The sequence below is a fragment of the Electrophorus electricus genome, chromosome 9, assembly GCF_013358815.1.
Source record: "Electrophorus electricus isolate fEleEle1 chromosome 9, fEleEle1.pri, whole genome shotgun sequence".
In the NCBI taxonomy this organism is placed as follows: domain Eukaryota; kingdom Metazoa; phylum Chordata; class Actinopteri; order Gymnotiformes; family Gymnotidae; genus Electrophorus; species Electrophorus electricus.
Genome location: NC_049543.1, coordinates 4488675 through 4514689, shown reverse-complemented (window position 1 = coordinate 4514689; position 26015 = coordinate 4488675). Strand labels below are relative to the sequence as shown.

The window sequence follows — 26015 nt, the reverse complement described above, 5'->3', positions numbered from 1 at the left end:
TAAAGAAAATAAACTATCTGGGATAGCCCCACATAGCCTCTTTTATTTCAGTTTAGGAGCAAATGTAAAATCTAACAAAAGTGAAAGATGGTAAGGATATGACACCTTTGGTGAATAATTGTAATAATGTTAAACATGGATTGTAAAAATAGTGGTTTTCTCTCATATAATGTAATGTGCACATTGTTCAAAAAGAAAAACAATTAAAAATGATTAAAAGTTGTTTTCTGATTGTGTCCAAATTTCGCACATAATTACAATGCCTAATACACATGCCTAATACATTTATCAAATACTATTGCAAACTAGTCCAATTTTCTTCACAAACTTGATATCAAAATATTCACAAGACTGAATTTCAATAATTATCAAAACACATTTACATTTGTACACAGTATTTCCTCTACATACTAATCAATCCTCCTAAGATGTGCTTATTCATTCAAAACAGTTCAGGAATTCCTTGAATAATTTTGGAGAAACTTGACAGGAACAGTCATTTCTGGACTTTCAGGAAGTATGCTGATTTATGTGTATTTTTGATAAAAGAGGGCACTATAACAGTACTACAAAATATAAAATGGATCAGTTCCATTGTGTTCAGACTGCGTTTAAAAAATGCAGTGCAGTGAGGATCAAAGTGTTCCATAAATAACTATTATAAGCCTCACTATTATTAAAACCCTGGTTGGTCAAATACACTTTCAAATCTAATCATTGGCCTTTCGCAATCATTTCAATAGGGGAGCTTCTTTGTAAATAAAGATTAAAAAAAATATGTTGGCCTTTTAACACACTATACCTGTCACATATCAGTCAGCCTTTTTTGGAGGTCTCTTTATTAATCAACTGGCTAAAATTCTGTCATGGTTTGTCCAATTGTCACAAAATTTGAATGGCATTTACAAAAGAACATGATGTGGGTACAAACCAACTGTTGTTTTGAATTGGCCTTTTGGGAGTGTTATGATCCTCAACTTGTGTCAGATATAAATAATTTGACTGCTGAATTGCTTTTTATAAAACAAGAGAAAAACTACTTGTTTAAACTACTGGATTTAAAATAGATCACTCCTGAGATCCACAATCCAAAACAAAACACAGACACTGGTGAACTTGCATTAATATAGTTGTGAAGACCCATGGCTCACTGGCTATAGTACTATCCTTGTTCGTTTTTTGATATGTTGGGAAAAGGATCAAGACAATTATTTACAACAAATACAAAGCAACAAAAGATGGCTTACAAAACATTCACTTTAAATGTAATCTGAATTACAGCTTTATTTTATGCAACACAACTCTCTGACCTTAAGTGAAATGAACAAACAGTATTTACTTTTATAATGTCTTAAGTGAACAATCTTAACGTAAATGTTGTTACATTTTATTGCCAAATGAATGTAGTTGTAGACCCTCCAGAAAAAACCTCTAAAAAAGAAGTCAAACTAAGTCCCAACAGGGATCGAACCATTCTTCTTCTGTTCCTAGGGCTTAGATATTCATCTTAAGTTATAAAATATGTGAAATAATTTTAATAACATTGCTTTAAAAAAAAACAAAAAAAACCTTTTCCACAGGATGTTCAAATATTGATGAGGAATAACTTAAAGAATGGTAATAAACTAAAAAGAAAAATACATTAAAATGAGGGGCATCACAGACGCACTTCCAAGCTTAAAGAAGATATTTCAGTAAATCCTTTTGCTTAAATCAAAGAACCTCCGGTGTGAACGTGGTCCCAATGTCCCAAAAGTGCAAGAACTGTGATTAAGAGAAGACCAGTCCTACAAAGTACATGTTTACAAAAGGAGTCATCCACAATAAGTCATCCTCTATACATCAGACACTGTATAAATCCTTTATGTGTTGGTGCAGCTGTCTTCGTACGATGGTGGAGGCGCTGAAGAAGAAAGCAAAACATTCAATAATTAGCATTACTTAAAATGTCACAAAAAGAAATAAGGTATATAACAAATATAGTTAAAAAAAATTTCATCTAACTGTAAAACATCCACAAGATAAATATCTCAAGATATCCACAAATTAGCACTTACACCATTAGGGTGTACAACAGAACTATCAGTATTTCTAGCCAGTTTCAGATCATAACCCTTATTTAAGTACATGTTTGCCCAAAACTGTCCTAAAGTCCAGCAGAGTTTTACTGTTTCTCTGGTTCGGCTCAAGATTTCATTTCCAGGTTTATTGGGTTCTGGTTGTGAACTGCGGCAATCCAGGTGCAGCGGCTACAAAATACTGGTTTAAGGATTAGAACTGACTGTACCATTCCATTTATGTACATGAGAACCATTTTACTCCAGTCTTGTTGCATGACAACAATCTGGCAGACCCAAGGGCCCATTTCAGATGCCTCTTTTTCATCAACAATTAACAGCAAATTAAAAGACCAAATTCTGTAGAGTTTCAAAAAAAAATCTTAACCAAAAGACCGCAAATGATAACGCTGCCACGCTACGGGGCCTCACCGCTTGGCTGAGCTGAACTCTGGTAGTCCGGTGGTAGGATCAGGGAGCATGAAGTTGGGATAGGGGCGATGTTCCCCTCACTGAAGAATGGGATAGTGGCCCCTGTGGACAGGCAGAACAGAGGCGCTGAAGCATCGGAGGCGTTGGTGCCATTGGGTCGCTGTGGGAAGGCGAGGCCCGGGGCATAGCTGAAGGCGCTGGGAGACAAGACCGGCACTGGGCCTCCACCTTGCTGCTGGGAGTGGCTCTTGGTGGGGATCTCTTCACTCTCACCACCCTCTCCGCCCATCCCATCCGGCTCAGCAGGAGGAGCACTGGGCGAGACGAGCATGCTGCGTGGCCGTGGTCGAGGGGCAGGCCTGGGGGAGGGGGCTGGGCTGGGAGAGGTGGGCGGGGCATACGCAGCATTGCGCGGAGCCGGGATGGGAGGCAGGGGCTTGGCAGCTGCACGCCGGCTGGGGTCGACTGCGATGTTTCCGATGCAGATGGGCAAGGTGACCAACGTTTCCGGGTACTTCAGGGAGACCTGGCAAATGAGAGGGTTTTACAGTTCTATAAGAGAAGGGAAGAAAGACAATATACACACAGAGCAGGAAAAGAAAAAAAGCAGGATAAGGTCTGAAGAGGAAACAGGAAATGCTAATTGTAACCTACATGAGCGCCGGCTAAACTGCATTTAGTGCAGAGCTAGTGACCTGCAGCTTACTGCCTTTCAAAGGGCACCATTACATCTACCATGCACACGTGAAAGACTTAATTACAGAGAAATGACTAAAAAACACAACATATCCAGCACCCAACAGTGTAAACACTTAGGAGATGATGTTTACTCAAATGAATGAAGCACCCCTCACCTGGATGAAATAGGCGATCTCGATGAGGTTACAGCCAGCCACAGAGGACTGAGGCAAAGGGGGAACAATGATCTGCTCCTTCCACTCCGCCTGCTTCCCCGGCTTCACCCCGGCCCCTTCCACTTCCGCTATCGCCCTCAGGTCGTGCGTCGGCTTCTTCGTGCGATACGTCACTTTCTGGTGGCACACGAGGTAATGCAACTGCTGAGCAATGCTGTGGAGAAAGCTGGGAAGCTGACGCATGCACGTCGGGCCTAGCTTTGGTTCCGGTGTCACGCTGTCAGACCGCGGAATATTTTGGGGCAGGAATGCTAAACTGGTACCTGCGATAGGCTAGCCAAAACCTTGGAATTATTTGATTCCACACACTCTTTTCAGTCCCAAAACTCATTAAGCAGCGCAGCCTGTTCCCATCTTTGCCACGTTGCCTTCTCTCTCCACTTCATTTCCACGAGGCAGAAACACTGGCTCATGCCTTTATTACACTATGTTCTCGCTACTGTAACCAAGTTATCATCAGGTCTCCATCTCAATTCCCTTAAACTTCCAATATGTCCAAAACTCAGTTACTTACCGACACTAGGAAAAATGCTCGTATCTCCTATCTTTCATCAACTTCACTGACTTCGATTTTACAGATCCAAGGGGGCAGAGACCCTTACCTTTCTTAATGTCTCCTTCCCTATAATACAGTAGCCCGCACACTCACAATGTGCAGAAGTATCAGCTGAACGGGTTTCCTTCCCTCCTACCTTACACAGCAGCCCGTACACGTGACATGGGCTGTTCTATAGGGAAGGAGGTAGCGAAACATGCTGCTAGGTAAGCTGGGGCGGAGATGTAAGGACGTACAGCAAGCCTAGCCTTGGCTCCGGTGTCACACAGTGGGATTGTGGGATACAGATGGGGTGAAATGCTCAGTCGCTACCTGCATTAGGCTGGCCACCACGTAGCCTGTGGATTTCCCCGACCTGTTGTCGATCTTGGTGGACAGTTTGATGACCTGGCCCGGGGTGTAACCTCGAAGGTCAGTTTCGGTCGTCAGCAGCACTGTTCCGTTCTTCACCAGCATGTAGGAAAAGTTCTTGGTCACAGACGAAGAGTTCGGCTCCTGTTAAACGAAACGCAAGGTGAAGGTGTTGGGCCGATACATCCGGAATGGCGGACAGCATGCAGAAGAGCGGTAGTCACATGGGTTATAGGGCATTAGTCATGTGAGTGCAGTCAACTAACGTGTATGTCAGGAACTTCGTTGAGGTCAATGTTGTTGAGCATGTAGAAGGGTTTCTCCATCTTGTAGTCCTTGGAGAAGCGAGGAGTGTCAATAAGTGCTCTGATTCTGTACATAATCCTTCCATATGGGCCTTCATATGACGTGGGAGCTGTGGCTATTGGAAAAATAACAAACAGTGTTGGTGTCTTCCAAAATCCCCCCCCCCCACCACCACCATTAATAAAATCTGAAGACAATTCATGATTTAATATCAAAACAATGACTATCGCAATAGTCCATAAGATGCAGAAATAGCCTATCCAAATATCATAGTTCAAAAGGCCCTCACAGAATTACATTATTACATTACGGCCACGTGGGGGAACAGCTGGTGGAAGATTCAAGTATCTTGAGCAACACCATAGCTGCTAACACAAGGCAGGGCCAATTTCTGGGTTTGTTTCACGTTGCTAAGGAAGCCAAATCCACTGTAAGGCTAAGCGATGAGATTAGGTCCACCCTCTTTAGTGCTTCGTATAAAGAGCAACCCTCAGACATGACAACATCTGTACATAGTACTCCCAATGACTAAGATCTATTTAAAACACGGAAATGTCAAACTGATTTAAAGATGTTTCAGTGAAAATAAGGAATTCACTGTTTACTCTTCACATGTACTTTCTTCATGTCAGCGCATGGACACATGAGCAACAAACAGTTTCATAGCCATCTTCGACTCTTCTCAACCAGAATCATGTAATCTGGCCTGGTTTTCCACACAGATTTAACCTGACCCAACGCTACAAAAGCACGGTCAATTGAGAATCTCCATCAGTGTCATTTAGAGCATGACTGGGCCTCATGTATGACTCACAATCAAGCCTTGTAAAATTTCTTCTTGGCAAGTTTCCCCAAATTTACAGGCAAGTGCTACTGGAGCCAGATCTTTCTGAAGGCCTGTTTAATCAGTAGCACTGAAACCAATCACTTCCCCATTTAACGAATCTGCTTCAGGCTATTTACTAAATACTTTTATAACTTTCATAATGTCTACTCCCATCGATGGTGTAGGAGTCTACACTAATGCTCATAAGGCCCATTTCTAAGGACACAAGCTTGTAAAGAGCCAGAGAACACAATGTAAAGTTTTTAAATGTTTTGAATGACACTAGAGTGTTTAGTATTAGATATTCAGTAATCTTTCAGTTAAAAATAAAAATGAAAGAGAAATCTGATAAATAAAAACAACTAAATTGGCTCATCAGCCCAATTAGCATGCTTGACTTACAGTTCACTGTCACACACGTGCTACCTGCTACAATATTCAGGCAGGGTTGAATATAATTGTGCAAGATGGGAGAACCAGAATGATTCCAATAGCAACACAAATAATTCTGAAGTTCAGGCACTAAAACGTCTTGTTCAGGGGTGTTGACGGAATAGTGGGTTTATGCAATCTTGGTGCACTGCAGTGTGTTGATCCACATGTATAAACATTACAGTTAACATTTCAATTCAGTTCAGTCCCAAAGATGCAAATTGCCCTGTAATAACTGATTAAGGCTTGGTAATATCTGGTAATATGTTCTAACTTGCTCTCAGCAATCAAAGCTGAGGCAGCTTCCGTAAACTGTGTTCCTGCGTTCTCAGCCTTTTCCAGTATGAGCAAGTGCGTATCTCACTAAGTCTTACACAACATTTTCATCAGAAAGGAAGAAACTCTTCTTATGTACAGTACATGTACGTCATGTCCTTAGATCATCTTAATCAGAAAGAAAACAGATTTAGGTTCCCTGGGTTTTTTAAGTGGCACAAGGGCTCAACCATAAACCCCTTGGCTATGTGCTTCAGTTGTACACATATCTGAGAACAGAAACAATTTTACCACAACCACAGCCACAGGATACTACATCAGTTAGACTCAAAGTTTTTACACAAAAAATGAACCATCACAAGTATTTGTGTTTGCACTCTGTTTTTCAAGCTAAACAAAAAGAAACTCCCTTGGGTGTGTCTATGTGTAAAGGAATGCAGGGAGACAGGTGTGTGTTTGATGCCGTCACTGTGCTGTCTCACCTGGTATGAGAAACTTGAACGTGAAATTGTGTGTGCCCTGTTTCAGAGTACCTAGAGGAAGTAAACAGACGGTGCGTTAGGCGTTCTGAAAACATCAGATGACTAAGCTCAAAACCCAATGTGGGCAGCACAATTGAAAGGAAATGCACTTTAAAACATTACTTTTTGATCCCTGCCCAAAATAAAGACCAACCTAAGGTCCCCCATGTTCAACGCGCTCTCTCTCTCTCGCTGATGTCATTATAACTACTCCCAAATCCCCTCTCAGTTTTCTCATTTCTGTCCATCTGCTATCTCCTAGCATCGTTCGTCAGAGACGCACCTCCCAGCTAGTGGTCACACGGTGTCAAAAGACTGGATCCTGCGGGGTTCATGGGGTAATGATATGAAGTTTCATTAGCAGTATCATGCTTAAAACTGCTCGGTGCAGAAGGCGCGCCGATATCTTTTCCGACTACACGATCCTCTCGTTTGGCCAGGTTCTTCTTCTTCTTCTTCTTCATCTTCGTCTTCCAAACAAAAAGCGGCCAGAGCAGGGACATTCTGTGGTGATAATGGGGCCCTGGTGCAGGGAAGGGCTCGGCGGAAGTGTAGGGTGATGTTCTTTTGTGAGTACCTTTATCTGCCACAGAGAGAGTACTGCTGAAGTACTGCTCCTCCTCCACCCACGCCGTGTCATTCGCCTTGCTTGTCACCCCGCAGAAACCCTGGCAGTTCACCTTGATTGCTGCACATTCAAACAAAACAAAATGGGAACAAATTGAATTATTGTAAGTTACATAAGGGGGCAGTAACACCTGACAATGGCAACGTTTACTAAGGGTATGGCAACTTATGAGGAACGCCAACAATGAGACGGCTATTGCACAGTGCGATAATAAGTCATGGGACTCGTGTGAGCCAACAAACAAATAATTTTGGTCAAAATAGGGCAGGATGCTCTTCAACCATCGACATCATGGAATCAAAAATTGTAATTCATACTGCAAATGTAATGTGTAGAAATTCAAATTACTACAAACTATTTTTGTCCACACGTACAGTTCTAGGTCAAGCACAGCTAATAGGTCTTTCTTGGGAATTTAGTGAATCACTCTTTTCTGTTTACACCATTTTTGAAGAGGTTAATTTTCTCAAGCGGTTAAACCATGCAGGAACTCAAGGTACCACACAAATCTCCTTGATGGTTTGTGTAGATAAACAAGAATAGAACGTCATGGTGACTCAGAGAATCATCACTGGGATTCCTGACTACATCAGAGCCTTTGAAATTCTTGTAAATCATCAACATGCACACTTTAAACTGCCTGTGAATGATCTTATACAGCACCTAAAATTATATGCTGTAGGTCTTTACGGAAGGATGCCTTGTGCCAGACACAGTACCCAATACACAGTACCCAGTATTGCCAACTTCTTCTTTCTCTTTTTCTCCACACTTGGAGGGTGACCAGTGCCAGACCACAACCACTTCTCGTTTTCTACAACTAAAAGATGAGCACCTCATTTTCAAACTATTTTCCCAACAGTACAGGGCTCTTGATGAATAACAACTATGAGTGTCCTCCAGAAGCCCAGCATGTCTCTCTCTCAGTGCACCTCTGCTCCTCTTTTATAGTATTCTATAAAAAAAATATATAAAACAAAATTAAACATTTGCTAATAAGCCACGTTTAACAATTATGTTTTAGCAAACCACAAAAACACAAGCTGTGTCCCAGTTCCTAACGATAGATCCTCAAAAGGGCTGTTTGCTGGGTACAGGATGAATGTATCTTAGTGTAGATTGACAAAAGAAGCCTTCACAAAAGAACAAGTTTACCCTTATGTTGCATTACGTCGGCTCAGACCATACAAGGATAGATCAGTTGACAGAATATGCTGCAGAAAAAATAAGGGAACCAGATGCAGTGTCCAAATTTGAAAGATAATTCTACATCATTTATTTTTAGAACTCTGCAGTGAAACAGCAGATTCTATGAGGGGCCCACTAACATTTAAATGCAATTCGCCCTCATGATCATTTTGTATATTTTGAAAAATATCAGTGCTTTCAAAACACAAGAGCATTTATGTCCATCAAGCAAGCACAGCTAAATTTCCCAGGTTAACTGTTTTATTTGGCTGTTTCAGAGGGAGCATTTTATGTTGTATTTGTGGTTAATATTTTGTGACAATTTAATTATACTTGATGGATTTGGTTAGATTAGGAAGCATTATGTTGTTCCTAAACCAGATCAATGTTCTAGTGTTTAGAATGTTCTATGTTCTAGTGTTCTATGTTTAGAACTGTTCTCGAACAACAACAACAACAACAAAAATTCTCATAGACGAACTGCTCTACCGTTGGTCACTTCTTCTTCCCTTTTCCCCTGCATGGATGATCTGTGCTAGAATACAACCACCTTCATTTCGTCAACAACAACAAAAATTCTCATAGACGAACTGCTCTACCATTGGTCACTTCTTCTTCCCTTTTCCCCTGCATGGATGATCTGGGCTAGAATACAACCACTTTCATTTTGTCCATCTCCCTCCATGATGAGCATCTCAGTTCCTCCTGGTGTGGCGCCTTTGAACAACAGCGAGGAGCCCTCTGAGGCTCAGTGTCATCCAGGAGCCCAGCACGTCTCACTCTTGGTGCTCCTCTGCCTGTTCCATCTGATGGGACTCTTCCTCAACGGCTTCAGCCTGTGGGTGTTTACCTGCCGGATGTCCAAGTGGAGCGCAGGCACAGTTCTGCAGTTCAACCTGGCCGTGAGCGACGCCATCGCCTCGCCTGCCACGCCGCTGTTGGCCGTCTACCTGGCCAGTGAGAGCCAATGGAAGTTTGGGAGTTTTGCTTGCCAGCTGAATATTGCCCTGCTCTGTGCCCACTTCTATGGTAGCGTCTTCTTCCTCATGCTCATCAGCGTTCACCGCTACATTGCAGTGGTCCGCTTTAACCGATCTTCGCTGATGAAACGGAAAGACTTTGTGAAGAAGCTGTGCTGTGGAGTGTGGTGTTTCTTGCTGGTTTTGGGCCTAAGCTTTGGGTTTCTCCTGCCTGTCACCACTGATGATCACAAGCTGTGCCTGTCCATACATCAGAAGAATCGCACAGAAGCGTACATCGCCATCAACTTCATGCTCTTCATTCTTGGTTTCATTGTGCCTTTAATTGTGTCTTTAATTTGCTACAGCTGCCTGGCGACCTCAGTTTCCCATATGAATGTTAGCTCGCCCCAGGGTCAATCGATCAAGAAGAAGTCACTGAAGATGATCGGAATATGTCTGATCATCTTTGGGCTGTGCCTTCTTCCTCTCAATGTGGTGCGGACAGTCGCAGTTGTTGTTAAGAAGTACTACCCTAAGAAATGCCAGCTTCTTTTACAACTGGAAACTGCATATTATGCATCCTACATCCTGGGAGGAATTAACTGCTGCTTGGATCCCTTTATCTATTTCTTTGGCTCACACAATTTTAGGAAAGCCTTCAGAAAATCACTGAGAACAACAAGCGTTCAAAAGGAAAGAGACAACGGAAGTGAATCAGACTGTAAAAAAGCTGTCATCTAAAAAGTAAATATACAGTTATACTGTTTATTAGTAGTTACATGCATATAGTACCTTTCTCAAACCCAAGGACGTTTTACAGACTGTTAGAATTTCTCTTTTCAGTATAGCACATTCTTTTCTACCCAGCTGTATCAAAGATCTATACTCTGTCGTTAGCATGTCTATTTTTAGATAGGTGAAAGACTATGTCAAATATAATTTGAGGTGATGACAGACAACTGTCTCATTTTTGATAGCATATATTCATGTCTGAACATGTAGCACTTGCTATGTCATTTATATATTTGCTCTAACTCATCTGCTTTGACATCTGTATATATTCATGCATCTCTGAATAAAGCATGCTTGCTTTTTAGCTTCTATGACTCTGTCTCACTCATTCTGAGAAACGTGCCCCTGAGAAACGAGAGTCAGGTTAAAGAAAACAGAGAATTTAATTATACAGACAGAACTCCCTTTACAGTTTCACAATCATATGACACACACAAATCTAAACTTCATATCTGTACAGATTATTAAAATGTGTCTTAAGTCAATAAAGAATTTATTTTTCCCACCATTCACCTCAAATCTGAAGATTCATGATGACTGTTCAGTTGTGCAATTTTGCCTTCTTCTTTTTGACCGTTTTGCTCAAATGTATTTCCTGTAGCATACTGTGTGTGTGGGGACAACAAGAGAACATTGTGTGAACAGCAGAGCTGCTAAGATCTGGAGCCTTAGAAATTGCATGTATTTGGCTGGAGTTTTCTTTTTGAAGGACCTCTGTCTGAAAAATCCCGTTTCTCTGAAAACACTGCATTTTACTAGAGGTTTGAATATCTCTACATCTCTTCGGAGATTCTTTGAATTTTCCCACCACATTGGGAAGCCAGATCTATTAGGACTGCAGTTTTGTGCATCTTGACGACTATCACAATATCTCTCTGGTTCGTCACTACTTGTTCACCTTATCCTTGTTGTTCTCCACCAGTCTCTGCAGTTGCCCCCTGCAGGGGGGGAGTTTCAGCTCATATGCATGTGAGCCTGTTTATGACCCCTGGCCCTTGGTTGAGTATCTTTTGCACAGTCTGCATCTTGCGTCCTGTCTCATGTGATACACTCCCTTAGTGCTTCACCTTGCACCGTCATGATTAGCGACTCTGTGCTGTCCATCAGTCCTGCCTCTTCTGACCATTGATAGGTTGTGTGGGTGGTACATTCCATGGAGGGGCTCATCTTGCCAATGCACCTCCTTTGCTTCCATGGTGATCATGTCCCCAATCTGACTGATTCACTTCCTCATCAGCTCATCCTTGGGGGCCACTGCTTGGATGGATTCATGGCTGCTTTGTGCCTCACCCTGGACATTTGCACTTACACTTTGTATATGTATGTATGCATGTATGTGCACTTTCTGATGCATAACTACTCAAACCCTTGATTCCAAAGCAGACAGACAGGTGTGTGTATGTCTGTGTACATATATATCAGTCCAGAAGAGTGCAATCAGCATCTCCACAATTTGGGGAAAATTATTATTATTTTGAAAATAGCTTTGCCAAGTGACAGTGTTATCACAGCAGAACACATTTTCCACCAAATTTCCATTATCCATTATCTGGCACACCACCAGGGGGTGCTATGCACAGCACAACTGGAGAATAACGGCCCTAGACAACAGCTCTCTCAAGCCTACACGTCGCTCTTTGTATTTTGCTCACTTCCCCAGTCTCTCAGCAATGAATAATGCTAACCACAGATACATGAGCCTTAGGGAACATGTCTAAACAAAGCATAATAACTGTACAAAGAAAATGGAATGTTGAGGAAAATTATATAAATAAAACAACAAAATGTCCTACAAATACACACAGGTAAAAGGAGACAGATAAAAACACTATTTGATTATTTATTATAGGAAATAATGACATACATGACTGAAACAAACTTTCTCTTCAATAGATAGTTAAGGTTTTGCATCATATATTTTAATAATATACTTGAATAATACCAATAGTTTGTTTATCTCTAGATTATTTCATAATACAGCATCATGAAATAATAATGAAAGATAATTGTTCTACACAACTGAAGTCCGACAGCTGATTCTACCTCTTCATGAGATGATCCATAGTACTGGCTGACATCATTTAATTGTGCAATAAGGCCTAAACTCTTACAGAAAAGTTCACCACTGTTAAAAACATTGTTGTTTACTGATGAGAAGTACTCGGCTTCGTTCTTGTCTGACCTGCCTGACCAGGAACGTCAACAAACCAGTTCTAAATGCCTTAGCAATCAGCTTTCCCCTACCATGTAAGAACAAGGTTTCACACCATTTCACTTAATGATCCAATTTCCCACAACATGACATTTAAGCACGGCAATTTATCATCATGTTCATGTAAACTGTTATTAATCTTTTCAGAGTTCTAATTGCAAGACTGAGTCTTCAAACGGGATTTGCATAAGTTCCAGCCAGACCTCACCGGTGGGACTAATACATTTCTCTCAAATTTGTGCTTCTTGAAATGTAAATGGTCAGGAACGATTCTGAACCTTTACTTCCACAGAACAAAGAGAAGCTGTCTATTGCCAAAGCCCTTAACGTTAAAATGGGTCGAGTGACAGAGGAGACAGTGCCGCTGTTGTCAGGAGGCCAGCTGCCTGTTTTCTCATCCCTTTTCAGGTTGGGGCTGGCTGCACAGATGCCGCTACACCTGTACCTTTGTTCCAAGGACAGAAAGCATTATTGCTTTCTTCTGTCCATCAAAGAAGAATTAAAAGTACAGCACAAGTTTTGAAATCTTTTGCCTCCAAATGTAGTGTAAACATTTTGTATAATAATTTAACTCAAATTCAAATGAGCATATTTATAGTATAATAGAGCAACCCATAGTCAGAAATAAAGATCACTGGATACCCAATGCAAGACATTATTCATAATTATTATTATCCATTACTAACTATAATTATCAGAGCTGTTGTGGGGCATGACTGGAGATTTTCTCTTGTGCACTCTTTTCAGGGTGTTTAGTCACTCATAAGTCATTAGTTAACTCTCATAACCAAGTGACAATCCTTTGGACCAAGACACTAGTCTCAGCAAATACTGCTTCTATTAATCAGTTTTGTTTTATTGTGTTAAAATACAGAAGGCAAACTGGTTAAACGTACAATAACATGTGTCTATCTCACCACCTGTCTTTAATGGATAAACATGTCTGCCTTTCTTGGAAAGTTGTTAACAGTGACATGTTAATATGAAACATATCTCCTAAAGAACAGATGAAAAAGCACTTTAGGTGGGGCCAACAGGTTGTTGGAATTAAGGTCAGATGACGTACTACGATGTTTATCACAAAGGGTAGAACCAAGAGCCTTAACTTCCAGGATGTTTAGCTAGATTTTAAAAATAGACTATCAAGATCGATGATCAGACAGTTAAAGGTATAGTGTGAATGATTAACCACGCAGGCTAGGTTTTGAATGGCTTGAGGGTTGAATACATTTGAACCTCTTGGAAAAACAATAAACATCAGACTAACAACATATGGGCCAAAGTGGTGGAGACACACAAATGAGTTAAGGCATTCACTAAATAAACACCCTTCAATTAATATAAACAAGGAAATGTTCCATTATACTTCACTCTTGCTCAGTAGGTATAATTAATAACGCGGTGTAAGCCTCTCAAAAAAACAAGGCTTCATCATACATCCTGGACACACGCTTTCGTAAATAATTATCGGTTTCTGTATCATGATCCTGACATAATTTTGGGCTTGTGTGAAGTTAAAACTATCTGTGACAAACACGTAAAAACGTTTAAATGTTTTCTCCCCTCGTCTTCGGCTGTAGGTAGCTAGGTAGGCCCAGACAGTAGGTTCACTAGCGACACAGGCTTTCCCTGGATTTCCGTTTCGCCCCAGCCAGTACCTACGCGCGTGTTTACCTCCTATAATAAATGACATGTATCCTAATAAGGATGTTTAACGTTAAGCCACTAGATATAATAAAAAAAAAACGCAATCCATTGGGGGGACCCCAGTGCCTGGGTGTTTTAGTGATCAGAAGACAAGCAACAGGAGAAAATGCCTGGCAGACTACTTAGATTTCTTACCTTTACATTGTATTGGTTGCGCAGTCGAGATTTTCACAGATCCAGAGATAGATTCGCCAGGACCGTAGACTACTTTATTGTTTTTCAGAGTTATTTCGAATTCCTGTAGTTTACCCATCTTTCGTTTCTTCCCACCACTACGGACTGGATGGCCGCGATCGTCTGATCGACAGGGACAGGGTAGGAAACTTTCCACCTTTGCCAGGCGCAACGTGACGTCACGTCCGAAGTGCTCCACAGTGCTCACCTGTAGCCGATATGTAGATCTATGGCTCCTGCCCCACAAACGGCGTTCAAATACAAACAGAGGTGCACAAGTTCAGGTTTAAAAAAAAAAAAAAAAAAAAAAAAAAAGTCTTAGCATGGTTTTGTATTACCTTGCTCATTCACCAGCTGATGCATGGTAGTTTGAGATTATCGATAAGGTACGTTTTGAACTTGAGCTCTTCACTTCTGACGTCATATTAGTGCATAGAGTCTGCTTATAGTTGTCGCAGTCGGTGGCAACTCTGTACTGAAATAGAACTTGCTGGTTGATTCACGTTAAATTTAAATTAAAATTAGCACACCCAGTGGTTAAGGTACCTGACTATTAATCAGAAGGTTGCCAATTCAAGCCCTACTGCTGCCAGGTTGCCACTGTTGGGCCCCTGATCAAGGCCCTTAAAAATAAATTGCTTTAAAAATTGTACTCAGTCCTAATTGTAAGTCACTTTGGATAAAGGCATCAGCTAAATGCTGTAAATGTAAAAAGTTCCAGAAAAAGACTGGTCATTGCCTTACTAAAATGTCTTATGATCATATAATAGAAATGTTTGTAACTTCAAATTTAACCTTTCCATTTTTTTTCACAGTTTTTAAATAAATTAGAATTAGAAAATGCTGTCAAAGATGTCTTTATGGCTAACCTTGAGAAACTTGCATGTAACATTGGACATGGATGCCGAATTCACTCATTAGGCATTTTAGGGTTTAGGCTGGTGGTGCTTAATCTAACCGTCATTGCCCAGATGGTATAAAGTGTGCAGACCAAATCTGAAAGCCTAGAGACAGAAACGTAGTCGTTATGTAGACCTAGTCGTCCCTGCTGCTGCTTTGGAAGTCAGGAAATAAAATCCAGCTGAAGGGGGTGCGACAGTGCAGCACCAAACAATTTGGGCAGTATCTTCTGAAGTGTAAATCGCAGAATCAAAATTCTTTGTTCATCCTTGGCTTCCAGTAGAGTTCCCTTCAATTTCTGCGATGAAGATTTTTTAAATGTATTTATTTTTTGCTAATTTGCTAATTTTACATATTACTCTTACAGTTCTTGTCAGATCTGCACAAAACTGGTGTTATAATATTTGCAAGTGATAACTTTAAATGCTATCCAACTAAAAACATATTGCAATATTGTCACATGTCAATCAGCAGTCATGGGGCAGAGCTTTATTTGTTTAAACAGCTTTTAGTAAATCATTTTTAATATGAGTCTAGAAACAATCTGGAGAGTCCCTGTGGATTCCTTGCAAAGAATTGTCAAATATATGTTGACTTTTAAATTCACTATGGCTGCCACATATCAGTCAGTCTACAAGAGTTGGTCTTTTCAGAGTCAAGTGTCTAAAACTTGGCCATTAGGTGTCAGTCTGTCACCAAACCGGAATAGTATGTACAGAGTTACATGTTGTGGATGAATGCAAAATTTGCTTTGAAACACCAATTGGGGAGAGCTATAGGTCTCAGTGTTTTGTTAAACAATATGACCAATATGACTACTGGATTGGTTTTGACAAAGCAGAGATGAACTTTTAGTTTTAAATTTATTTATTTTTTAAATACTATTGAGATGCGCAACTCAAAGACAAACCACAGAGACAGGTGAACTTGCATCATGCTAAAAGGTGCTATCATGTCAGTTGCCAAAGTACAAATGCACATAAATGTGCTTGAACACGGGGACTGCCATTTACATCTTTGTTTGTTTTAATTCACCTATGGTGACACCATTTGTTGTACACTGCATACATGCTATTATATACATTAACTGTGGCATATAGTATTGCATCATACTAAAAGACATAAGCCAATCTAAGTGCTCATCAGTGTCATTACTGTTGTTTAAAAAATGTCAGCTTACTGTGGTATTAAAGGCCACTGACCATTGTTAAGCATTTCCACTGAAGGGAACAGCATAATTCTTCATTTTAATATCCATACTGGCCTGCAAAAAAAGACATGTATATGTATAAGAGAACCACTGCACTTCAGGTTGAGTGCTATATTCACACTTAACACTAGCACGCAATATGCTACAGAAGGAAAGCAGCTGAACAGAAGGTAAAATTGACCAACCAAAGAGATGAAAATATTAGTGGTAAGGACAAAGAGATTCTATGTTAACTGAAGATGGACAATTATATTTTAATAATCTGCAGATATGACATAATAAACATGTTCCAAGCCAAATAATAGCATAATTGTATATTTACATTTAAGAAGTGACCGTATAGACAACATTTTTATTTACACTGTAACTTACTGTCTCCGATTCGGTTCTATTTTCTCTGTCCTGCTGAACCCTTATTATTCTCAGTGATTTTCTGAATGTTTTCTTAAAATTGTGTGAGCCAAAGAAATAGATAAAGGGATCCAAGCAGCAGTTAATTCCTCCCAGGATGTAGGATGCATAATATGCAGTTTCCAGTCGTAAAAGAAGCTCGCATTTCTTAGGGTAGTACTTCTTAATAACAACTAGGACTGTCCGCACCACATTGAGAGGAAGAAAGCACAGCCCAAAGATGATCAGACATATTCCGATCATCTTCAGTGACTTCATCTTGATCGACTGACCCTGGGACGAGCTAACATTGATACGGGAAACTGAGGTCGCCAGGCAGCTGTAGCAAATTAAAGACACAATTAAAGGCACAATGAAACCAAGAATGAAGAGCATGAAGTTGATGGCGATGTACGCTTCTGTGCGATTCTTCTGATGTATGGACAGGCACAGCTTGTGATCATCAGTGGTGACAGGCAGGAGAAACCCAAAGCTTAGGCCCAAAACCAGCAAGAAACACCACACTCCACAGCACAGCTTCTTCACAAAGTCTTTCCGTTTCATCAGCGAAGATCGGTTAAAGCGGACCACTGCAATGTAGCGGTGAACGCTGATGAGCATGAGGAAGAAGACGCTACCATAGAAGTGGGCACAGAGCAGGGCAATATTCAGCTGGCAAGCAAAACTCCCAAACTTCCATTGGCTCTCACTGGCCAGGTAGACGGCCAACAGCGGCGTGGCAGGCGAGGCGATGGCGTCGCTCACGGCCAGGTTGAACTGCAGAACTGTGCCTGCGCTCCACTTGGACATCCGGCAGGTAAACACCCACAGGCTGAAGCCGTTGAGGAAGAGTCCCATCAGATGGAACAGGCAGAGGAGCACCAAGAGTGAGACGTGCTGGGCTCCTGGATGACACTGAGCCTCAGAGGGCTCCTCGCTGTTGTTCAAAGGCGCCACACCAGGAGGAACTGAGATGCTCATCATGGAGGGAGATGGACAAAATGAAAGTGGTTGTATTCTAGCCCAGATCATCCATGCAGGGGAAAAGGGAAGAAGAAGTGACCAATGGTAGAGCAGTTCGTCTATGAGAATTTTTGTTGTTGTTGTTGTTGTTGTTCGAGAACAGTTCTAAACATAGAACACTAGAACATAGAACATTCTAAACACTAGAACATTGATCTGTTTTAGGAACAACATAATCCTTCCTAATCTAACCAAATCCATCAAGTATAATTAAATTGTCACAAAATATTAACCACAAATACAACATAAAATGCTCCCTCTGAAACAGCCAAATAAAACAGTTAACCTGGGAAATTTTGCTGTGCTTGCTTGATGGACATAAATGCTCTTGTGTTTTGAAAGCACTGATATTTTTCAAAATATACAAAATGATCATGAGGGCGAATTGCATTTAAATGTTAGTGGGCCCCACCGTACTGAGGAAGATAACCAGAGCAACTACAACATCATGTGTTCTGAATATAATTGCTTTGTCACGTTCACACGCTTCAAGTGTACTGCTTCCATACAGTGACAAAATATCCTGGTTAGATAGTACAGATGACCTGTTGAAATTTGTAGTTGATTACAGAAAACCGAACAGTCCTCTGCACTTTTATGCCCCTCATAGAATCTGCTGTTTCACTGCGGAGTTCTAAAAATAAATGACGTAGAATTCTCTTTCAAATTTGGACACTGCATCTGGTTCCCTTATTTTTTCTGCAGCATATTCTGTCAACTGATCTATCCTTGTATGGTCTGAGCCGACGTAATGCAACATAAGGGTAAACTTGTTCTTTTGTGAAGGCTTCTTTTGTCAATCTACACTAAGATACATTCATCCTGTACCCAGCAAACAGCCCTTTTGAGGATCTATTGTTAGGAACTGGGACACAGCTTGTGTTTTTGTGGTTTGATAAAACATAATTGTTAAACGTGGCTTATTAGCAAATGTTTAATTTTGTTTTGTTTTTTTATTTATAGAATACTTTACATTGTATGTATATATTTACATTGCTTTTTTTCATTATAAGTAATGTGGAATTCTGACAAGGTCAAGTTTCTTTTTGTGAGATGAGGGCAGATACATATAAATTTCCTATTCTGTGCATCACTTTGATTTGTATCACTTTGAATAGTTAAATTAAATTAAATTAAATTAAATTTAAAAAACACGATGAGCTACAATACCAGATTTGAATATAAATGACTGATTATATGTTTCACATATTATTATCTTTTATCATCTTAAAAGCATTTTGAATTAAAATATATGTATAATGCCTATGCCTATATATTATTTTATATACAAAACAAAACTGCTCTCAACCACCACTCACTCCACCCCACCCTGGAAGTGTTCAGCATATATGAACGATAATTAAATTTTCAATCGATTCCCCCCTTTTGCGTTTCTTTCTAGTTATAAGCTTTGACCCCTGTATTTAGCAGTATTCCAGTTCAACAGTATCTTTGACTGTAACCGACTGTATTGGCCAGGATGCATTTTATGAGAAAATGACAAAACAATTTTGTACATCACTCTGTATAAGATTGTCTACTAAATGCCATAAACGTAAACCTTTGTCAGCGAGTGTCAGTCATAGTCATACGTTTCCCAGTAATGGTCCCTGTGGCAGGTCTGACATGTGTTGTCAGACCACTGTCTTCTTCTGCGTCCTGGCGAGCTGTTTGGATGTGGACCCTTATCTTTCTCAGGGAACTGCGAACAGCCTTAGTGAACTTCTGTGAGGCAAAACAATATATGAGTGGGTCGAGGCTGCAGTTAATTAAAGAAACGATCCATGTGACGAAGTATGCTACCTCCACTCCATCAAGAAGATCGCAGTTTTTAGGAAAAAAAAACTTCACCACCACCATCGCAATGCGAACCACATTCATGGGCATGAAACACAGGCCAAATATCACCAGGCAGGCAGTCACCATTTTGTGTGACTTCCTCTTTATCAGCTTGCCTTTCGGGTGACAAACACTGATACCTGACACAGACCACACCAGGCGGCTGTAGCAGACCACTGACACCGTGAATGGAATAAGGAAACCGAAAATGACTAGAATGAAGTTGATGGCAAAACACATCTCAGTCGTTTGTCCCTGGTGGATGTATAAACATATCGTGATATTCCCATTATTGCTGCTGCTGTCAAAAAAAGAAACCAGCAGTATTCCTTTTAAAAACACAGCCACCCAGACTCCTAGGCAAAGCTTGTGAACAAAGTCCTTTTGTTTCATTCGGGAGTCCTGATGGTGGTAGACCACAGACACATAACGGTGGATGCTTATAAGAGTAAGAAAGAAGATACTACCATAGAAGTGAACCGTCATTAATATAATTTTGAGACGGCACGTTACACGCCAAAAGGTATCCCAAAAGTACTTTCCCTGAGCGAAATAAAGCACAATGACGGGTCCTAGTGGACAAACGATGACATCGCTGATGGCCAGGTGGAACTGGAGCACGGTACCAGCTTTCCATTCCGGCATGCGGCAACAGAACACCCACATGCTGAAGACGTTGAGGAAGAGGCCGAGCAGGAGGACCAGGCAAAAGAGCACAGCAGTGAACATATGCTGCTGCTTCACTGCACACAAGTTGGTGTTGTTCATCTACAGAAGGCAAATTTGAGTAAAGAGAACTTGTTAATGGAGCCCAGTACAAGAGAAACACTATAATCTCCCACACATATCTAACATGGGCATTGCTCAAGATTAAAAATGATTAATGCTCCTGTATTAAAATTTGATGATAATCCATGAAATATTTATCTTTTTCAATATTAGGCTATTATCAAGGTCACCTCGATGGAATTTATACTCATCAGCCACTTCCATACCTGCCTTCTATAGCTATATTGCTAATAAATCTGTGTTGTTGCTTACAAAATTATATATTTTCAACCATGCAAATATTACATACTATATTGATTTTTTGTTAAAGAAACTGCAGCATGTAGCTGTGCATAAAAACAAGTAAAATACAGTTATACACTCCAGCAAACTATAATTGATATAGATAGTTAAATGATAATAATTTAAATAGGTTTGAGCTGCTTACCATGTAAATGGATTCTGATTGTAAATGTGGGTTAGGCTAGTTTGCAGTGGCTTGTGTAGCTTCTGCTTACCCGTAATGCCTTTAAATGACGTCCTGTCTGCTAAGGTCACTGTTTTGTTCATAAATAACTGTGGAGGATGTTTGAATGAAGAAGTGTCTGCATAAGTGTTAAACCTGTGCGTCAACACTCCAACATCTTACCCAGTGACTATGCTGGTGTTGTCTACAGTTTCATTGTGCTTATACAGGGAAATGTGTCGACAAAATAACTAGCTATTAACCTCAAGATAATGTCTTAATAAAAAAAAAGAAAGAAAGTCTAAATTTGGTGTGTCATTTTATATATGTACATTTATTCATTACTGGTGAAGTAATGCACATTTTCGAGCTGAATCACACATACAAATGGAATGGTGTTGCTGTGGTAATAGATCATTAACGTTCTTGCTTGGACGTTCTATGAAAGACACTTTGTTCATTATGTTTGGAGGATGAACCCCAACTGTAAAGCACAAAATGAATCAGTTTTGGCAAGATTACCAATTAGGATATATAATATTCATTCTTTCCTTTTGTAATTTTCAAAACATTCACACAACTTTGTGTTTCTCTATTTGCAATTAAACAATAACTAACAGAAGGGCTAATAAGGGGAATTTCTGCATTTTGCATTTACAGAATAATGTCCTGTTTGTGGAAAATGTGTACCCCAGTGCCAGTGCTAGAAAGGGCAACTGGGAAACCTCTGGATTTGCTGGAGTGTATTGGAAAACCAAATTCTGAGCTGCCATTAAATTAAACAGAGATGCAAACAGTAAACAAACGCAGGCTGAAACAGGTGATCTTAGCTTGCTTAAGAACATGTCTAATCATTTGGTTAAATGTTTAATAAAGCCTTCATCAGTGAATATGCAAAACGTTAGGCCCAGAACAAGTTTTGCAATTTGGAAACTCTAAATTAAAAAAAAAAAATCATAAAGAAAGTGACTGCAGTTCTTTTGTGTATTGTAAGAACTTCTTTTGTTTGAGTAAATTACATTTTCTCTCAGCAGTAACACTGTTTCCACTTGAAAGACATTTTTCTGCCTTTTAATGTACTATAGAGGCAAAAAGGCCCCATGAAAATCATCCTTGGCAGATGTTCAGGTCCAACAACAAGACTGCATGATTACAATCTGTGGCCCCAAGTTATCTGTTAGCACTACCACCTCACAGCTTCAGTGACCTGTGTTTGATTACCAGCCCACCTGCTGTCTGGGGAGTTCAGGCACGTTCTCCCTGTGCCTGTGTGGGTTTCCTCCCATATTCTAAAAGATGTGCACCTTATTTTGATTGGCATCTCTAAATTGGCCTAGAGTGTGCACTCTGTGGACTGGCACCCTGTCCAGGGTTGATTCCTGCCCAGGGCTACTGGGATAGGTTCTGACCCCCCACCCCCACCACAATCACTCTGAATTAGATTAAGTGGCTTGAAAGATGTATGAATGAATGCAAAATTTTAGATGAGAAACACTTCATGGACCTGTTTTGTAACTCAGTCACTCATGTCTAGCAGGTAGAAGACTTCCCCATGTGCCACTGCTTTATGGAAGCGTTAGTGACTCAGTGAGATGCATTGTAGCTTTCCTCATTTGTAGGACAGGTGAGGCACATGTGAAGATGTGGGGTAGGAGGAGCGAGGCTGTGGAGCTTCTGTCTGTCCCACACCCAGGCCAGACGACCCAGCACCCCATCCAGAGTGAGGGAACTTCCACTTTCAAAATGATTAATACGGTTTACAGAGACCATTTAAAACGCACATATCATACTACACAGCAGTAAAGAATATCAAAATCAAATAAATGCTCCATTCTAAAAACAAACAAGCTCTATATGAACAGCCTATATACTCACCAGCCACTGTATTTGAAACAGCTACCATACAACTTGTGGCCCATTTATTACCATTCATTATTTGTGTTATTCATTCTCCAGCCTTTTATCTGTGAGGGGTTTCTGACCACATTATTATTGTTGGCTGGCCATTTTGTGTAGAGGATCGCTCTGAACACAGCAGTGATAGTGACACTTGTGAAAGCCCAGCAACACTGTTTCACACTGGCATCAGTACAACACCCACAATCACGCCAATGCTGTGACTGCTACTGCTTTGTTGAGAATGGTCCTACACACAAATCATTCGGGCTAGAAAGGATCTTGACAAATTGTGCATTCCCCCCCCCCCCATATAAAATACAAAAAAAATAAATAAATACAAAAAGATTAGGTGGTGGGTAATGTGAATTTTCCAAACAGTTAATTTTAAAAAATGCTTAGGGGTTTAATCTGCTGGCACTGAATGGCCAATTAAAGTTTTGGTATTAGTATTGTGATTCAGCGTGTTGATATTTCACGAGCCACCACCGCAAACAAGCCGCTGTCAACACTCCAGATGCAGGGCAGGGAGACCCTGGACGGCAGAGAAGCGACCCCACCAGGCAGATGCCTCTCAGGAGACCAATGGAATGGCACTGCCACTGTTTGGGTTTTTTGCTAGAAAAAAAAAGGCAAAACATAAAGCCTACTAAATCTAAAAATAGAAGCAACAACATTCTCCCTCTGTCTATGAAAATAAAACTAGTTTTACTTCCACATTTTAGTAACATGAACAATATCCATTTTTGGCCACTGCTACGCCCAGTACATTTACACAGCTCAAAACATATATATATATATATATATGTGGCACTACGTCAGAGGTGCTAGTCTAGTATTGGTGTACTTCTGAACTATGCTTCTGCAATAATTGCCAAGAAGCATTGTGTAAAAATAAAACCTCTACTATACAGTATCCCATGCATCTCTGTTTAATGCTCTGCTAAATGTGCCTATGTTCTCCTTCTCTCTCAGCAACCTGAAGCCTCTGAAACCAGTCAACCAGCAAGGGCCAAACATGTCTCAGCGCACTGGAATTATGTTGAGTAAGCCAAACTTCATACTTCATTATGATTTTCATATGATCTTCATCTGGCCCTTTATGTAACTATTAGGTTATTCCTTAATAATAATAATCATAATAATAAACAAACAACACATGCATTACATAATTTGATTGTCATGACAAACTGTAATTAGACAAATTTCTAATCTGTCAATACATAATGTACTATTTACTACTGGTTTATGAGAGCGAGGCAGGCATTGGCAGGATGGAGGTGAGGTTGGAGGTGAGGGGTTAAAGGCCAGGATTCCCATGTTCAAGCATTTCTATGAGGTGGCACCTATGTTACCAGTTAAAGTGATATATCAGTCACATGTGTCTGGGAGGACATTGGGTGGTCCAGTTTAATCCACTGCAAATTCTGCAGCAAGTCATTCATATGTAGTGATGATGATGATGATGATGATGATGAAGAAGCACTGGAAAGACTTCAAGCTCAATATTAGGTAACTTAAGATAATTAATTTTTAAAAAGACACAAATACTTCTTGTTCTTCATAAAGCACATGTATTATACGGAGCACTACACAGTGGTGTGAAAACATGTTTGCCCCCTTCCTGATACTTTATTATTTTGCATGTTTGTTACACTGAAATGTTTCAGATCATCAAACCAATTTAGATATTAGACAAAGATAACACGAGCAAATGCAAAATGCAGTTTTTAAATGAAGGTTTTTATTATTAAGGGGAAAAAAAATCCAAACCTACATGGCCCTGTGTGAAAAAGTGATTGCCCCCTAAACCTAATAACTGGGTGGGCCACCCTTAGCAGCAGCCACTGTAATCAAGCGTTTGCGATAACTGGCAACGAGTCTTTTACAGCATTGTGGAGGCATTTTGGCCCACTCATCTTTGCAGAATTGTTGTAATTCGGCCATGTTGGAGGGTTTTCGAGCATGAACCGCCTTTTAAAGGTCATGCCATAGCATCTCAATCGGATTCAGGTCAGGACTGTGACTAGGCCACTCCAAAGTCTTTATTTTGTTTCTCTTAAGCCATTCAGAGGTGGACTTGCTGGTGTGTTTTGGATCATTGTCCTGCTGCAGGACCCAAGTGCGCTTCAGCTTGAGGTCACAAACAGATGGCCGGATGTTCTCCTTCAGGATTTTTTTGGGAGACAGCAGAATTCATGGTTCCACTTACCACAGCAAGTCCTCCAGGTCCTGAAGCAGCAAAACAGCGCCAGACCATCATACTATCATGCCATTTTACTGTTGGTATGATGTTCCTTTTCTGAAATGCTGCTACTTTTACACCTTTATGTAAACCTTTATTTAAAAACTGTAAATAAGCTGTTGTGTTAACTTGTCATCTTTGTCTAATATTTCAATTTGTTTGATGATCTGAAACATTTAAGTGTGACAAACATGCAAAAAAAAAAAAAAAAAAGATATCAGGAAGGGGGCAAACACTTTTACCCCACTATAAGTATATAGAGCATTACATGAAATAACCAGGGTGATTAACTAGTGTGCTTTTCCATGTTTGTGTGTGCTCAAACAGCTCTCAGTTCCTAACCTTGCTTTTCACCTTCCTATATACATTTTCAATTCCTGTCTATGATGCCAACAGATTGTTTACTTAGATACTATCAAACTACCGTACACTGCACTCAAGCACTATTAAAAGGTAAAATGCTCTATATATACTTGGATACGTTAACAGGAAAACAATGAAAAGACAGATTATGGCAAAATGTTATTTTGATTACATCTTAGAAATTAAATTGCCAGCTAAATGAAGCACTTCAGTAAAACGGAAATAAGGTCGCATTTGATTTGAGTCATTGAGCTACTCCAAGCATATATACACCATATGAATGCAAAAATAATGCAGAGTAACCATTGCTTACAGGATGAAAAGGACAATTGGGTCAAGGGGTTCTGAACACCTGCTCGCCCGTCCAGCTGAGCTTCTGCACGTGCATCCGGAAAACCCCCGTCCCAGAGGACTCAGCCGGAGACAGATGGAGGACAGACCCTGCATCCCACAGGGAGGGACCAAGGCTAGTCTTCAAACGCAGACTGAAGACCCATCTATTTGCAGAATATTTAAAGGACAACTGACCCTGCTCCTATATTGACTGACTAAATTAACACTTATTGTAGGGTATTGTTTAT

At 40.4% G+C, this 26015-nt stretch overlaps 4 protein-coding genes across 4 annotated transcripts; 1 reads left to right on the top strand and 3 right to left on the bottom strand.

The window, feature by feature from the left end:
- Positions 1 to 1264: 1264 nt before the first annotated feature.
- Positions 1265 to 14444, bottom strand: arrdc1a (arrestin domain containing 1a). Its single transcript, XM_027010883.2, has 8 exons — positions 14296 to 14444; positions 7249 to 7359; positions 6633 to 6683; positions 4577 to 4731; positions 4272 to 4454; positions 3344 to 3520; positions 2490 to 3015; positions 1265 to 1903 (listed from the first exon to the last, which is right to left on the bottom strand). The coding sequence occupies exons 1-8, from the start codon at positions 14411 to 14413 to the stop codon at positions 1863 to 1865; spliced, it is 1362 nt and encodes a 453-aa protein (XP_026866684.1). The 5' UTR covers positions 14414 to 14444; the 3' UTR covers positions 1265 to 1862.
- Positions 9116 to 10523, top strand: LOC118242007 (cysteinyl leukotriene receptor 1-like). The gene has a single exon (XM_035530071.1). The coding sequence runs from the start codon at positions 9123 to 9125 to the stop codon at positions 10188 to 10190; it is 1068 nt and encodes a 355-aa protein (XP_035385964.1). The 5' UTR covers positions 9116 to 9122; the 3' UTR covers positions 10191 to 10523.
- A 1819-nt stretch (positions 14445 to 16263) lies between the features above and the next one.
- On the bottom strand, positions 16264 to 17895 carry LOC113577954 (cysteinyl leukotriene receptor 1-like). The gene is made up of 2 exons (XM_027010886.2): positions 16817 to 17895; positions 16264 to 16498 (listed from the first exon to the last, which is right to left on the bottom strand). The coding sequence occupies exons 1-2, from the start codon at positions 17864 to 17866 to the stop codon at positions 16442 to 16444; spliced, it is 1107 nt and encodes a 368-aa protein (XP_026866687.2). The 5' UTR covers positions 17867 to 17895; the 3' UTR covers positions 16264 to 16441.
- A 1528-nt stretch (positions 17896 to 19423) lies between these two features.
- On the bottom strand, positions 19424 to 20962 carry LOC113577963 (lysophosphatidic acid receptor 6-like). The gene is made up of 2 exons (XM_027010895.1): positions 20913 to 20962; positions 19424 to 20464 (listed from the first exon to the last, which is right to left on the bottom strand). Exons 1-2 carry the CDS (start codon positions 20913 to 20915, stop codon positions 19424 to 19426), a joined length of 1044 nt encoding a protein of 347 aa, XP_026866696.1. The 5' UTR covers positions 20916 to 20962.
- Positions 20963 to 26015: the final 5053 nt, after the last annotated feature.

Bases quoted from the DNA above. Each gene is read 5' to 3' on its own strand.
- LOC113577954 (XM_027010886.2), bottom strand. From the start codon at position 17,866: ATGATCTGGGCTAGAATACAACCACTTTCATTTTGTCCATCTCCCTCC. The intron at 16,499-16,816 runs GTAAGTTACAGT...CTTTTTTTGCAG, and splicing joins ATAGAACCGAATCGGAGACA to GCCAGTATGGATATTAAAAT.
- LOC118242007 (XM_035530071.1), top strand. From the start codon at position 9,123: ATGATCTGGGCTAGAATACAACCACTTTCATTTTGTCCATCTCCCTCC.
- arrdc1a (XM_027010883.2), bottom strand. From the start codon at position 14,413: ATGGGTAAACTACAGGAATTCGAAATAACTCTGAAAAACAATAAAGTA. The intron at 7,360-14,295 runs GTAAGAAATCTA...TTGAATGTGCAG, and splicing joins GCAACCAATACAATGTAAAG to CAATCAAGGTGAACTGCCAG. The intron at 4,732-6,632 runs GTGAGACAGCAC...TTTTTCCAATAG, and splicing joins GTTCAAGTTTCTCATACCAG to CCACAGCTCCCACGTCATAT.